The 16,852-nt window shown below is 36.3% G+C and overlaps 1 protein-coding gene across 3 annotated transcripts in view; it reads right to left on the reverse strand.

The window, feature by feature from the left end:
* Positions 1–14,871, reverse strand: part of dachs (unconventional myosin-IXb-like dachs) — a 106,482-nt gene extending 91,611 nt beyond the window's left edge. For all 3 annotated transcript variants that reach the window (XM_070107028.1, XM_070107029.1, XM_070107027.1), the window contains exons 1-2: positions 14,284–14,871; positions 13,899–14,215 (exon numbers count right to left, since the gene is read on the reverse strand). In XM_070107028.1, the coding sequence (XP_069963129.1) occupies positions 13,899–14,215; positions 14,284–14,831 (865 nt within the window). In that variant the 5' untranslated portion in view covers positions 14,832–14,871. The remainder of the gene's footprint in view (positions 1–13,898; positions 14,216–14,283) is intronic.
* Between the last annotated feature and the right edge of the window lie 1,981 nt (positions 14,872–16,852).

The raw sequence follows: 16,852 nt of genomic DNA on the forward strand, positions 1-16,852 counted from the left end.
TTGTCTAATAGATTTCACTTAAAGTGGTTTTGTTGCCATAGTTATATGATCGATTTTGGATATATTTGTGTCCACAGTTCATGAAACTAGCAATGGTTTTGTCAGATTTAATATCGTTTATTTTTAAATCTTTATTTTCATTTTATTTTTGAAAAAACAGAAAACATGAAACAAAATAACTGAATTCTTTGTTATGTCAGTTTTATTTCGAAAAATGTCGAGGCATCGAAGTAAACACAGACAAATGTCGAAAACATATGTTATATTTCAATAAAACACCTTTTATGAGCTTTTCTTTTTTAATTTTTCAGTCGGCAGTCTTTTTTTAGGAACTAGCAATAATCTGACATCATGTGACAAACTCATTAACATTTATATCTTGCTTCCATCACTTTTATATCGTGTTGATCCGCTTTCCTTGTTCCTCACTATAACTTTCCAAATTTAACCGAAAATTTATTCAGATTACTATGGAGATCGTCTAAATTGATACTCAAATTTGCTCCTAGAGTCTGACAGTTTATCAACATAGTTTGCGCAGTTTCTTCATATGTAAGTTGGTACTTAGAGTTGCCTAGGGAATTTTCGACTTTGGACACAAACCTTTTCCAAGCTTTAATTCCCTAAACAGTTAAAACTTTGTATCTTTCATGAATTGCCGCATTAGAGTACCATCAAAGGTGGAATTACCTTTCAACTTTGCCATACTAAGTTAGGAAATGTTTTACAAATGTCACTAAAACAATATCCTTCGACGTCCAACGCTTTGACAAATTGTTTTATCTTTCCTAACTTGTTTCCGTATTAAATCACTGAGTTGATTTTGAGAAACCAGTTTTGAGGTAGATGTTTCACCCCCTTTTCAACATCCTTTGGTAGATTGCACTGATATCTGGGTATTTGGTGACATCATTGTTGCTGAGCATTCCATGTCAATTAAATTTGAAACGAAAGCGAGATTTTCATAGAGTAAATTGATGACTGTAATATTATATATCTCCACGTTTGATTTTTAGTAAAACCTTAAAACCTTCCGCATAATTTTCCGCATATTTTCGGTAAGAAGTACGAGAGTGTAAAAATGACGTGACGTTTTCATGAACGAAAAAGAGGCGCAGAGCCCTAATCATGGCTGGAAAACTAAATTTTTATTACAAGCCAAATTTATCAAAATTTTAGTTAAGCAATTATCTTAAAAACAAAAGCACAGTCAATATTTTGATGAATAAGATCGTAATCTGGACACTTGACAGCATCAAAATTTGCTAAGATATCCAGCAAAAAAAAATATGTTTGTTTTTGTATAGCTTTTCAATCAACAAATAGAAATGCTACTCTAAAATTTGAAACACCCGTGATTTCTACGACAACACATTCAAATATTCAAATTACATGAAGAGCAATGGACTTTAGATTTCGAAATTATAAGTATGTATTTAAGTATATATGCATATACTTAAGCAGAATTTAAGTAAAAGCACAAGAAAATGTAATGAAAAATTGAAAAGTTCCAAACAAGCGAGAACCAGTTTTTTCGATATGCCACAAAGACACAGCAATATAACCACAGTAGATGTTTGTATATTTGTATGTACTTATATATGTATGTGCATATGTATTGGTTCAAAACCTGCAAGATCAGCATCACCGTAACCAGTCAACAAAACTTCAACTTCGACTATGAAAATTGCTTTTGGTACAAAAGAGAATAACTCCAAAATAATCAAAAAAAAAAACAAAATATCTGAAAAAACTGAAAAACATAGCTAACAGCGTAACAAACAGTCATTTGAGCAGCAAAAGGCTGTAGTTAAGCAGCAGCAACTGATTATGCACAGCCATTGATATGCATGTATGTATATGTGTATATAACATAACAACAATAACAAACCTTGAGGCCACTTTGAGTAATAGAAAAATCAACGTAAAAAGAAAATCTTGTACAGGAATACATACATATCTGTATATATATTTAGGGGTGTGTGTGTGTTTATCTCTGCCTTTCGTTGCGCTGTAGATCAGTGAGGGGCTGCTGCATGTGACTCGTAATAAATCTTTAACTGCCGCATAAAGCTCAGCCGAAATGTATTTAAGCCTCGCTGCGACAAGCTAACTGCGGATGTGTAGATATTTGGGTACAAAGATAAATTTCAATATGTGCATGTATCTTTGGCTATTACCCTACAAGAACAGTGACAGTCATCTGACCGGTAATATGACAGTCACAGCTGAAAAAATTTTGTCAGCGCGCGGAACGAAATTTCCATAATTTTCTTGTGCAAAAACTGATGTAAACAAACGTATGTGTGTGAGTTTGCATCTCTCTTAAACACATGGGTTTTCGAAATCGATTCACTATATATCTATACTGCTCACTCTCATGCTTTTTCCGAGTCATTGCCGATCATAAATCCATCAAAGAAGAAAATTGTTAGTTATGACTGAAACAATATCATAGCTGCTATTTGTCAGTTATAACTGTAAATCTATCACAAGTGAAAAATTCTTTTGCGCATTAAATTAAAATTAGTTATAACAATATTCATAAATATAAAAAAGGAGTGCAACAAAAATATAGTTAAGTAATCAATTATAAAAAGAAATTTTCACTTCATTCCATGCTTGCTCCTCTCAAAAGCTCTGCTTTACGTGTTTCTCCAGTTCATAATAATCGGAATTTAAAAATTGCCTAAATAAAAATGACAATTAACTAAAAATATAATTTTTTTTGAAACTTAATAATAACTTATGTATATTATATTTGAAAACTGCTTTGTTATTTATTTATTTTTTTAACACAAAAATAGTTATTGCACAGGATCACGCAACACTTTTGGTTTATCACACGGCATAACAGCTACCTAGGTATTTCACAACTTCTCGAAACTTCTATGGAAATGTCTCTTTTCGACGTATACAGAATTTGATTTTAGAAAAATCGTAAACACTGACAAACATTTTACTGTTCATTTGACTGTCAGAGGTGGCAGCACTAAAGAATTAAACTATTTCATTCTTCCATGTGTAAAACTATAGTGGGCAATATAAATCGTAAGTGTCTCTTTTTAACATTAACAGTGACGGTAAATTGCAGGGTAAATTGACCGTCAGTACTGACATAATAAATGTGAGTGTATTGTTGAGCCCATCAGCAGTTTCTTGTAGGGTAGCTTGATTTTATAAATGTGTCTAAAAACAAAGGTAATCAAATTAAAAGAGTGTAAAAAAAATCAGTTATAAAAGCGTGATTCAAAATATAAACACATACATACAAACATGCATGCATGCCTATACGTATACATACATATATGCATTTATAATTTATAAGTACATACAAATGTGGCCGAACAATAGCGAATTATAGTTATAAATATCCATGCACCTTTATAACAGTATTTTGAAATTCGGTTTAACTATTGATATGTGATGTATTGAAAAGGGTCTTTGTACAAATATGCATTTATGTTTCTAAATATATATGTATATTTGTATATATATACTGCTGCAACGAAGATAATTGCATATTCCTTTGTATTAATGCAACTTCAAAGGTACTTCATAAATACTAACGGTATTTTGCAGTTAATTATAACCTTCCAGAGTTCAATATAATTTTCCAAGAGAAAGTAGTAGTTGCTGTTAGTAGGAATTTTAAGAGCTGTGTGTGAAAAAGCATATTTACTTGTACCAACTAAAATTAGAAGGAAACTAATCATTTTCCTTTAAACAAATTCTTTTTGGCTAAAAAAATACTCAGAAAATGCATATTTTCAAACGGAAAAGTCCGACATCGAATATTTGAGTTAAATATTTCATATTTTGTTAAGCGAAGTGAACACTTTTTACAAACTTCTACCAGCGAATACCTGATTTTTATAAGTTTACACTTCATTCTTTTAAGATATCTTACATATTTACCGACAAATATATCGTATAAAGTCAACCGGAAACCCTGTGGATTACATTGTTTTCAGGAAAAGATGACCACTCAGTTTCGTTCAGATATCTGAATTCATTTAATTGGTTATTTGAGAGCTGGGGGAAGTACTGCTCGCATGTGATTCCAGCAGTTTGTTACCTGTCATTAGAACTACAACAGTCCTGAAGGCTTTTTGGGCCGTGTGAGTAAAAAGCTTGCGTATTTTCCTTCGGGGTTCTTGCACGTGATCTTGATGATCCCGCATGTCCTTAATGCATTCCTTCTTGCTCTGATCCGTCTGTCTGCCCTTTTGAAAATTTTATTGCATATCGTTTTTAGTGACTTCCGTATTTCTTGTACTGATTCGATAGCCAGACGGACGGCACTTTTGGCAATCTAATCAGCTACTTCACTTAATTTCTTTGTGACCAGGAACCCAGTATATATGCAGCAGCGTGCCGGCAGTCACTAAATCTACTGTCTCCTTGCTTCTAAGAAGATTCTTTGACGTAATGCGATAGGAGATTATTGCCTTAATTGCTGCCGATCTATCCCGCGTTGTTAGCTATCTCAGCCGCTTTACTGACCGCAACGACATCCGCCTGAAAGATACTGCAGTATTCCGGAAGCTTGAAAGGTTGCCGGTGATCCCAGCTCCGAACAATAGATTCCGACTCCTACACAAGTAGCCATGTTTGATTATTATCAGGAAAATATGATAATTTATTTCCATGTGGTTATTTTCATTTAGAGATTTTACGTACTGAACGATATATACGGTATAAAGAAAACGGAAAACTGTAAAATCATTTTACTCATTTTTGAAAAATGTACATTTTTATCGGTAACATTTTTTCTCTGAATTTCTATAACATATCTCACAGATTCATCGATATTTTTTGTATAAAAATGTAAGTCAATGGCATTGAGGTTCGCATATTCGGTATCTAAAGGCTTTAAAACTTTTAAAACAAGTTTAGATGAGAGAAACCACAGCTTTAATATTGTGTTAGGAAGTAGGCGTGATTATAGTCTAACATTCCCCATTCTGAAACTGTACTGTAAAAACTTGAGTATAAAATTATGCCACAAATTTGGTTCAAATAGGTCGAGTAGTTGCTGAGGTATGAGATTTCACCCAATAGTAGGCGGTGCCACGCTCATTGTCCAATTTTTGGACTGATTCATTATTAAGTTAAAATTTGGTGCTTCTAACGCGTATTCTTCAGAAAATAACCACGCTTTAAGTAGTTTTAAATATAGTCTTAACTTAAAGGATGGGCGTGATTATTGTCCGATTTCATTCATTTTCATATTATGCCGAAAAAAGCTAGAGGAAAATGCTTTTTACTAAATTTGTTTTAGCTAGTAGTTGGAGAGGTATGTAAATACATTAAACCTTAGCCTTCTCGTCATTCTGATCAATTTGATGTATATACCTTTACCTCTATCTCTATTGATTGCACATATTACAAACAACCATTATCGTTGTTAGATTTGTAAAATTGAAAATTATACTTGTGCTTACTTTGGCTGTTTATTTGAGTTGTTTATGAACATTAATTTCATGGTTTAACAGAATTTAACTATTAAATTTTATTTTCACACACTACAGGGCGGTCTCTCTTTACAAAAGAAGTAATAACTACTGATTCGAACAAAAAGGGACACTATTATTTATGTATTAAAAGTGTTTAGATGAACTCTGCTGACAGATGGAAGAAGCTTTGTTAGCTCGAGTGTTTTGGTTCTAACGAATAGTTCAAATCGGTGTTTTCAAAGGGACTATAGTTAATTGGATTATAGATCTTAGTTGAAAACATCACGCGGATTGGTGATTAGAGCATGTCGAATACCTCAATAATTCATGAAAAGCAAAATTCTATGGGGAATAACCCAAGTTCTCTGATGGTACTGATTCCAGTCAGAAACTGATAAGAAATCATATTTTATCCTCCTCGATAAAAGAAGACACATTTTTATATTACTATTAGAATTTTGTATATAAAAATTAAAATTTTTGTAGGATAAAAAATTCAAATCTTCAATATTGATTAGTTTCATTCATAGTTTCATATGTATTGTTCTGTCTATTAAGAACCAATCCAATTAAGTCAGTTCTTGTTTCGTCTTCACCAATTTTCCGCAATGCATTCGATAATAATATTAACCAACGAGTTGTCTTCCTGGAAGTTAGCTTGGGGTCTAGTTTAAATATCAAATTCTACTGAAATTGGGGTAGGAAGACTTTTTAAACTTAAGACTTATCTACAATTCAAGACTTCTTCTTTTACTATGTGACTTAAAGTAGCTTTTAGAATAATTTTCTGTCATGTGAAACCTTTAGTACCTGATCTACCGATATATGCTTAAATTTCTGATAACCTAAATTATATACATAGTTTGAAACTTATCAATTCGTTGGAGCCTTGCCTATCAGTCAATGAATCGCCTGAAAACAGCAGATTGTATACAAATAACAAATACATAATATTTTTTTTGAAGTGAACTCATGGTTGTTAGATATAATCAACTGAATTTTTATTTTGCAATATAACGGGGGATCGTTTTTTCAATAACCTTCTTTTCACAGATCACACGTGAGTTGTGTCAAGCTTTCATGTTATTTTTGTGCAGGATTGTCTGGCATTTCATCATGGAAAGACTTACGCCTGAACAACGTTTACAAATTGTTCAACTTTATTACAAAAATTCACGTTCTGTAAAGAATGGGTTTCGAGCTCTTCGCTCAGCTTATGGTCAACATAATTGGCCTACTGAGCGTACTATTCGCAACACCATCACCCATCTTGAGACTCAGCATTTATTATTGGATAATATTCGACCGAATAGACCACGGTCAGCACGTAGTGAAGAAAATATAGCGGCCGTTGCTGAGAGTGTACACGAAGACCGTGGAGAGTCGATTCGGCGCCGTTCGCAGCAACTCGGACTGACGTATGGAACGACTTGGCGCATTTTACGTCGATATCTTAAATTGAAAGCGAACAAAATATGGTTTATATCGCTCTATGGGCTCCTGAAAAGTTCCAAGAAAATCCGACGTTTTCGAGCCAAATTTTATTCAGCGCTGAGGCCCATTTCTGGCTTAATGGGTATGTAAACAAGCAAAATTGCCGCATTCGGGATGAATAAAAATCTGAAGAGATTCCAGAGCTGTCATTTCATCAACTAAAAAACAACGGTTTGGTGTGGTGGAATCATCGACAAATGATGCCGGTGAGAACGTAACAGTCAATGGCGACCGTTGCCTGAAATTGAAGCTCGTGATCTCGGCGACATTTGGTTTCAACAAAACGGCGTCACTTCCCACACATCACATCAATCAATGAATTTATTGAGAGAATACTGCAATGAGCAGATAGTTACACGTTTTGGGCCACCACGATCGTGTGATATCACAGCGTTAGATTTTTTCCTGTGGGGATATGTAAAATTTAAAGTTTATGCGCACAATCCGGCTTCGATTCAGGCTTTGGAGCAAAACATCACGACTGTCATTCGCCGGTTACCAGTCGAAATGCTCGAACGAGTCTTCGAAAATTAGACACAACGGATGGACCATCTGAGACGTAGGCATGGCAAACATTTGAAAGAGATAATCTTCAAAAAATAAATGCCAAAAAATGTTCTTTCGAATGCTAATAAACATTCACCATTAAACTTGAATTTTCTGTGTTTTTTTCTTTAAAAAAGTAGGGAAGCTCAAACCTATATATAACTTATGCCATGTCCTAACGCCACTGTATTTGATGGGTTCAGAAGGACGTGCTGTGATATGAGCTTCTAAAGCCGGGTGAAACCATTAGTAGGGAACGCTGCCGACAACAATTCACAAATTGAAGCTGACGATTACCGAAAGACTCCCGCAATTGGTGACTAGACACGAGACAATAATTTTCCATCATGACAACGCTCGGCCTCAAGTTGTAAGACCGGCTTAAAACTATTTGGGAAACTACGGCTATAAAGTTTTTGCATCACCAGCCTTATAGCCCAGACCTTGCCCCTTCTGACTATCATTTGTTCCGGTTTATGCAAAACGCTAGCATAGGGATATGGTTCATATCAAAACTGGGTATCAAAAATTTACTTGACAGAATTGTCAAAATGTGGAAACATGTTATAGCCTCAAATGGGAAATATTTAGAATAATACTAGTGTAAATATAATAAGCAGAAAAGATAAGCATGCGTCTCCATGCATTTAAGTCATCAGAACCGATATTATTCAATCTTTAAGAAGTTATAACCTGTTATTGCGCGCCTCGATATAGAATACTGAAGCAATTATTATAGTAAAGTGAATATTTTACTACCAAATAATCAACACCAAAATACACGAACTCACCTTGCAACTTTTTCTCAGTCTCCCAAAACTTCTGCAATTCGGTGAAATATTTATCCAGAATGAAAACTTTTGACAGGCCTAATGTGGCCATCGTTGATTAACATTTGTCTTCGATACACCAAAATCTTTTATGAACGTTGTGTGTGTATAGTAATACAAAAGGCACAAACACACGTGCACACATACATATGGGTCGGTAAAGGTGCAACACACGCGAAACGCGGCTAAAATAAACTGGAAAGCGGGAATCAGGTTGTTAATTTTTAATTTTTTTTATTGGAATTTTTTTCTGAATTACGCCTTTGTTGCAATTTAAAGGCTGAGAAGAGAGTGCACACATTCACTTTGTTTGTGTGTGTGTGTGTATATGTGCATAGATATATATATATAAGTATGAGGTATGTAGCAACCTCAGCAACTTCGTGGTGGCGCCTTCAAATTGGGCAGCAATCGTACGGAAACGTATGGAATGGCGGAATTGAAATGGAATTCGCAAATATTCACCACAAAGCAAAGCAAAGGGCAACTACAACAATGCAATACTGTGATGCCACAGCATTGTGTTGCAAGTGTGTGCAAACGGGCATAAGCGAATGAAGTAAATATGTAGAAACGCGAATGGAAGAAGGCGCGCTGTGCTTAGCTAACATAACGCGAGACGCGATGCGGCGCGGCAGCGAATTCAAATATTGCGGATAACACCAAAATGTGGCACATTGACGTTGCAGAACAGGTTTATGCAGAGTACGCTGTGTTTGTATGTATAAGTGAGTGTAAAATTGGCGGCGCGGCAGCTAGTCGACGGGTTTTTGTGGTGGCAAGCGCGAATGACGCGCGGGTGGCGGCGTGGCAGCTGCCCAAAACTGTATCTATTACTTGCAACGCGACTTAAATGACTGCAATGCTGCAGGCGCTTGTGTTGTTGTTGTAATTTTTGTTGTTGTTTTATATATTATTTGTTTTTGTTTTAAATATCTTGTGTTATTGTTGTTGCTCTTAATTTACTTTCTACTTCAACCTTTTTAGTTGTTTCTTTATTTTCTTCTTCTTTTCATTAGCTGTTGTTGTTTATATATATTTTTTAATTTTAGTTGTTGTTGTTTTAGTTAGTTTTTTATGTTTTTGTTGTTGTCTCTCGTTTTTGTGACTTTCTGCGCCAGCTTGTTTTTTCGTTGCTGTTTTATAATCTTTATTTGTTGTTGTTGTTTTTTTTATTGATATTTTTGTATTTGTTGTTGTTATTTTTGTTATCTTCTCTAACTTTCTGCTCCAGCTTCTTTACGTGTCGCAGGAATTTCTGCGTTTCTGGCCATAATGTTGCAGCACAACAAGTGATACTGCTACAAAAACAGCAACACAAACACTAACACCAACACCAATACACTTACAACACAACGAAATGCACGTCAACAACTAAAATAGAGACGGCGCAAGTAAAATGTGCGAAAAAAAAATCAAAACAAAACAAATAAACGAAGTGGCGGACGCAGATTTAGGCAGCTAGCTGCACGCACATACATACACACATATGCGCCATGCATGCATAGTACATATATCGCATACCGCAGCGTCTGGACGTTTGCGGCCTTCCACGAAAATTTTACACGTTTGCCTTAATTCTGATGATTTTTCGTTGCTTTGCAGCGTTGTTGTTGTTGTTTTGCTTAACTTTTTTCATGCTTTCTTATTTTTTGAAATTTTCTTGTTTTGTAATTTGTTTTTTTTTTTTTGGTATTTTTTTTTATTTTTTGTTGTTGATTTTTATATTGCTTTTAAATTTTTTGATGATTTTCTTGTTGTTTTTGTTTTTTCTTACACGCTGCTTTGTCACCGCCGTTGCATTAGTTGTACCTTGCGTTTTGGTTATTGTTGTATTTTTATATACATACATATTTTTTTGAACAACACTTTTCAGAACTGGTAACTTGCTCGACTGCTCCAATGCGCCACCGCTAAGTACTCCTTATTGTTGCTGTTGTTGTTGCTGCTGCTGATCAGCAAGTCAGCCCAATCAACGGATACACACTACACACACACACAAACACACACCGTTGCACACGCGCACAGCCATTATGAACACTTCTTAGCTGGCGTGTTGGCCACCGCCACACAGCGTTCGTTGAAATGGGTATACACCGCGCACATACATACATACAAACACTTTTTTGTGGCCAGCTAATGCCTGTGCGGCTATATGCAAAGCATTGTATATATATTTTTACATATATTTCAATTTTAATTTTTCGAAAATTTTTTATTAAATTCTTAATTTTCAAATTCACACCTCAAATTCGCTTTTCCAACACTTCTAGCGCACTATTTTTACCCACAAGCAGCTATTTTTGTCACTTTACATATATTTATATACATATATGTATATATTCTTTCTTTTTTTTTACACCATTAAACCTTCACTTGGCATGCGTCCGCAAAATCTTTTTCAACTTAACACTCTCGCTGCTCTCGCTCGACTAAACGCGTTCGATTGGCGCAAGTGTTCTTGTGGCAAAAACGTTTACCTGCGCGAAGCAGTCAATATGCTGTTGTTGGTGTGGTGGCAAACAGGTCGCGCATGCGCCTGCGCTCTCGCAGTAACACCTGAGCTAGCGCATACACCCATAAACACAACACAAAACGTATACCATACACAAACAAAGTTATAATACACACAAAAACAAACAAATTTGAGCGCAACTACAACTCTGAGCGGCCGTCTCTATTGCTCTCTAAAACAGTTTCTTCCAAATAGCTAACCAAAAGGCAGTCTCCAATAGGCAACGGCTCTCACGAAATTGTTTATTTGTTGCACGTGTTATATGCAGCCAATGTTTTTGTATGTACTTATGTGCTATTGAATCAGCTGTAATTATTATGTTGTTATGAAATTCTAACTAAGCTCAGGTTGGAGCTACAAGTATACGGCATGCGCCTACAAATATGCAACTCTTTTTTGTGAAGTGCTTGCAATGTTACTTATGTTTTGATTAGTTGTGACGTGACGTAACATAGGCGATATGACCGAGAAAAGGAGATCCGTGGATAGTAAAACACAATGCTTTTCCTCCCCAGTAGAGAAGAATGGACGAAATGGCGAAATCTCACGTACTAAGCGTTGGATCAAAGGCTGAAAAGAAGGCAAACTAAACCAAATAACGATAATTCAATCTTTATGGATGAAAACGTTAGAATAACAGAAGGCACTTTTATCCGAACCAGCAAGATCATTAACTTACTAGTGGATAGCACAGCGACAATAAGGCTATCAGCCATGCCAGATTTAGAAAACTCGGTCAACATTATCTGGGTATTCAGTGATATAGGAATAGGAGGAAATGAAAACGTAAAAGCAGATGAGCTGACCCGCTCTTGGCAGTAGGAAATGTAGTTGCGGTAAGCTGCTCTATACTAAAACAAGCTCATTTTGCTTAAAAATCAACATTCAATCGACTTAGAAGATGGGTTCAAAGGCGAAAATTTCGCAATCAACCATTCTAGCATTAAGAGTACCCTTGTTTCTCGGAACATACTGAACCAAAACGTAACAATCTTTGCAGCGGTTGACACCCTTAGAGTCATTCGTGTTTCTTGTCACCCATAAAACCATCAGTCAAATCACAATAATATTCGAAGCCCTTATCCGCTAAGTGGAAATAATAGATTTACTTTGGATAGTCTACCAGACTCTGTCATTATGACTTCTGAGTAAGACTCACTCACATAATATATACTGCTCCTCGATAGAAATCATAATGCTCTCTCACTTTTTGTTGTGATTTTGTAGAAAACCCTGCTCTGCTTTAACGTAGCGTTATGAGGCATTGCTTTAATTGGAGCAGACTGTGCCATGAATCTTTTAAGGTACTCTACAGACAGAGACTTACACGTTCGGTTCTAACAATAGGTACAGTTACATAGTCGTGTGTGTACAACTACTCTTCATCGACAAAAAGCAATGAATTATACCGTAAAATCTAGCCCAACTTCAATCTGGGTGGTTAAATTTGTATCTCTCCCTGGTGGATCCTGTAGTCACCACCTTTTCTTCAGCTAAAACATCCGACAAGGGAAACGCTCTCATTAAAACCATGTTGTTGTTGTAGTAGTAGAAGTTGTTAGTGTCATGCGGTTACTCATTACATGCTGAACATATATTTGGTATTTTGGGGTCAATTTTGGATAAGTTTTACTTGCCACAGTATCCGGAACGATGGCGGTCAGTGCGTGTCTGAAGTTTTTTGCGTCCAAAGTCTGGTCGGCGTACTGTTCGATGTCGCCGACACAGTCAAGGAAGGACCTTTTGATGTTGCTAGGAGGCGATTCCGCTTAAAGCAGACGACTGCAGAGATGGTTTCTGCGAAAACATTCCAACAGAAACTGCTTGGAGAGGAGCTCGTTGTGTTCCTTGAACGCAATCATTCAACCCTCGCTGTTTAAGTGTTCGCCCGGAGACATGAAGAGGCAGCCCGTGATAGTCCGGAGTGCAGTGTTTTACATAAATTTTTTTATTATTAAATTTTTCACTACATACAGGCGACTAGACTAAAATCTTAGAACCATTGACAGTAGGAGTTTTCATAGGAGATCTAGAAATTAACAGTAACGGTGAGAAAACACCACCATGTGGAATCCCCTGTTTAATTCTTCATAATTTAGAGTTTTGACCACGAAACAGTATAGACGACAAGATTCCTCTTTGTTGGCGGGTTTCCCAGGTTTCAGTACTGGAAGTACTCTTCCGACTTTCCACAAATCGTGTATTTGAATAGTGGTCAGCGTTAGGCTAAAGACGTTGGTTAGGAAGCTTATTCTTGTCGAGCATAGGTGCCTTAGCATCAGCATGTTTATTCCATCCATTTCGGTTATGTTCTGTTATTTCGGCGATCTAACGCTGTTTAGATCGGTGAGTTTTATTTATAGAAACTCTTGGCCCCTATTGGGACAGTCCAATTGTTAACAGCACAGATCTGAATTAAAAGTTTAGCTTTAGGGAAGCAGCTCATAGTTGATGATTCTCTGCTAATCTCACCAAACTCATAGCAAAACCTTTCTCATCGTTATTCCTACTGGAATACTGGTTGCGCTGGTTTACCGCGATTCCACCACGACCGTTTCGCTTGACATTGTCATAAGTGACACACTTTTCACCAACAAAACATAAAGATGGCTTAACTAACCATATAAATATGCATATGGATACACTGAGGTCAGATGATAGACACCAAGACATCGGCAGATTATGCCATAAGATTATCTTGGAAGAACTGTGTAGGGAACTATATCGGTAGAACTAAAGAGACAGGAGGAAGCAATTTATAATACCTAATAATATCACTTTTAACTTAAACTCAGCAACACCCATGCGAAAAACTTCTTGCAACAAAACAATTTCCGAACACTTTCGATTCGAATTACACAAATCTTTTTGTAAATTAATTGGCAGTCATGGAATAGCTAATGACAGCGAAAAAAACTAACCAACTGGCAATAACATTAACAAGTACAAAAAAACGTGGTGAGCATTTCAGCACGTTGTTGCAATTAAAATACTTCTACGATATCATTGTTGCTGTTGTTCTAAATATTCGACACGCGATCGTATTGCGCTTACCTGTTGTTGCAACAGCTCTCGTTATTGTTGTTGTTTCTGTTGTTTTAGTTGGCGTTTCAGTCGCATTGCGCGCTTTCTTGCGTTTTACCAGCGGCAATGTATAAAGATTTCGCAATTCTACATTATGTCGCTGCTGTTGATTCAACAGCTCCGTCGTCTCATCCGATTTTATTGTCACCGCAACGGCCTCCGCTGTTGTACTTGTTGCAATCACAGACAGCTTAGCCGCAGCTACAGTCGCTGGTTGGTTACATGCAATCGTTGTTGTTGTTGTTGTCACATTCTTTGGTTTGTTTTGTTGCAATAGAGCAGCAGCGCTGCAACCAAAAACAAATATATTCATGAAAATTATTTCCCATTGCAATTGGTGTTTGTAGGTGCTCACCTGATAGCTTGTTGGTATTGACAGAAAAAGTCCGGACGTATGCGATGTCGACGCAGCAAATTATCGCAAACGACACGCAGCATATCGGCATTCGCCGTTAACCGTAGACCACTTGGCGGACCAGCAGCGCTGTCACTGTTGCTGCTGGGACTGAGGCGTGGACTTTCGTCAATCGCTTCGGCATCGCTTTGCCGCGCCGCAGGTTGTTGGTGTGGTGAGAATTCTTCACTTTGCGGCAAGATGTCGCCCAAAGTGTCGAGGATATTGGTGAAGAAACTCGAAGTGCAATAAGGAAATGAGATGATGCCTCCCGTGCTAATAGTGCTATCGCCGCTGCCAGTACCGCTATGCGTCTCGGCGCTACCCGTGAGAGAGTCATTACGCTCTCGTTGATTACTCGGTAATCGAACTTTGGTTTTCACACTTTTACTCTTGTTTGTTTTATTATTGTTTGACGGTGTAGAAGATTTGTCCAATAGCTTTTGCTTGACTTCGGCTACAGTCGCAGGCTCTATGTGTTCGTCATAAGTCTCATCCGGCAGCAACATATCATTTTGCGTGCCAAGTTTACCGTAACACTATTTATAACAAATCTATTTGAAGATAAAAGAAATAAATATTAATTAGAAACTTCGTGTTAAACGCGAGGGAATAAGTTTGAAAGATGAAAAATAACATAATGCGGAAACTAACTCACAAAAAATTCTCGCTCTGTCCAACGGAGCCTTAAGAACTACAACTCATCAGAAATTCAATCTTCATATAAACAAAAACAAATGTCAACCTCGGCTGCACCCAAGTTATAATACCCTTCACAGGTGCATTTTTAATAGCACAAATCGTATAAAGGGATCTTTATATTGATTTTATGGGTAAGTTGGAACGGCAGCCATATGCTATTGTGGTCCGAACTGAATAATTTGTTTGGAGATTGTAATGTTGCCTTAGTTATAAGTATATTTCAAATTTCGTTAAGATGTCTTGTCAAATAAAAAAGTCTTCTATGCCAGGACTTTGTTTTGATCTATGAGCTCGTTTAAGTAATCCTATAGTGGGTTGATATCGGCGATTCCGACAAATATACAGCTTCTTGCGTTTTCTCGTGTTCAAAATTTTAGATCGATAACATATCAAAGACTGAGTGACTAGTTCGCGAATATTCAGACAGACGAGCAGACATATATACCAATATGGCTAAATAAACTCAGCTCGTCACGTTGATCACTTGTATACTTTTTTGGCTCTCCGACGTTTCCTTCTGGGTGTTAGAAACTTCGTGGCAAACTTAATATACCATAATAAATAATCACTAAATTTAGTCTGGTGATGTACAAAACGTAGAGCTAATGAACCCGATATAACATCGACGAAATGAATAATTCAGGCATTAAATCTAAAAAGATTCTCGCCATGTCCAATGAGGCCTTAGAAAATACATGTCATCTAAAACCCAATCCTTGCAAATAGTATACAGTAACGGCGTTCATTTATCTTTCGTGTAACTTCTGATAACAGAACTTTCAAGATTAAGATCCTCAGAAAATCTAGGTTGGAACCAAGATACCAACTTGATGGTAGTTTTCTTTTGCTTGTTCAATATTTAGCTTAATTTTAAAAGGTGTCGGTGAACATTCACAGTCTCCCATATAAATAACACGTAAAAAATTAGTTTGCATTACAAAAACCATAGCTTTTGAACCTTTTAGGAAACATTTTTTACTTGTAGATCTTAAAATTTCCTAAGATATCTAACTCAAGGGAGTTTTTTTTTCCAATTGAAAAATGTGTATGTATATTTAAAAGCTTTGAAAACTCTAGTGAGGTTTGAGTCATTTTTGTCGGTCTGACCTTATATTTCGATTATCGGTAATAGCTAGTAATGTAAGACCCAGAAACATGTGATAGCAGTTGACACCACGAATATTAAATCCTGCGGCTTGGGCTCATCCAATCCATTACATCACCAGTTTCATCACAGAGGCTTATCACAGGTTTATTGAATATAGAAGTATATTTTTGAGTCACATGTAAAGTTTAACCAAGACAGTCTCTTTTATGGGAGTTTACACCCAAAACACGGGTCGAACCCTATTTAACAGGATATAATTAAATTATTTCACCCGGAATAGTTTAACCTCTTTAATTCTCTGAAACAACTAGTTCCACTTTGGTTTTCGCATTTCCACGCTTTTAGCCGCTAAATATGCAGAAATCATCAGTTCGGATTTAGAAAAAAAACTGTGTTTCACGTTTTCGACAAAAAAAAAAAAGAAATAACTGCATACTTTACAAACTCCTCCACTTGTTCGACTACTTTTTACTGGTCATAAGAAATAAATAATACTGCTCACATTAGAAGTGAAATTAATGCGTACTCGCAGGTGTGGTCCCGAATAGTGTATAAATTTATAACTTGCATGCAAATAAAACTGTAATTGGCACATTTATATGATACTGTTCAGCGTCTACAAGGGTAAATTGATAAGTCAGTGTTTTGTTTTACCGTAATATACTTGTACTTGGACTTTATCGGTTAAAGTTTTCCGTCGCAACTTGATTTGAGATTTAT

Source organism: Bactrocera oleae, chromosome 3 (assembly GCF_042242935.1).
Source record: "Bactrocera oleae isolate idBacOlea1 chromosome 3, idBacOlea1, whole genome shotgun sequence".
Lineage (NCBI taxonomy): Eukaryota > Metazoa > Arthropoda > Insecta > Diptera > Tephritidae > Bactrocera > Bactrocera oleae.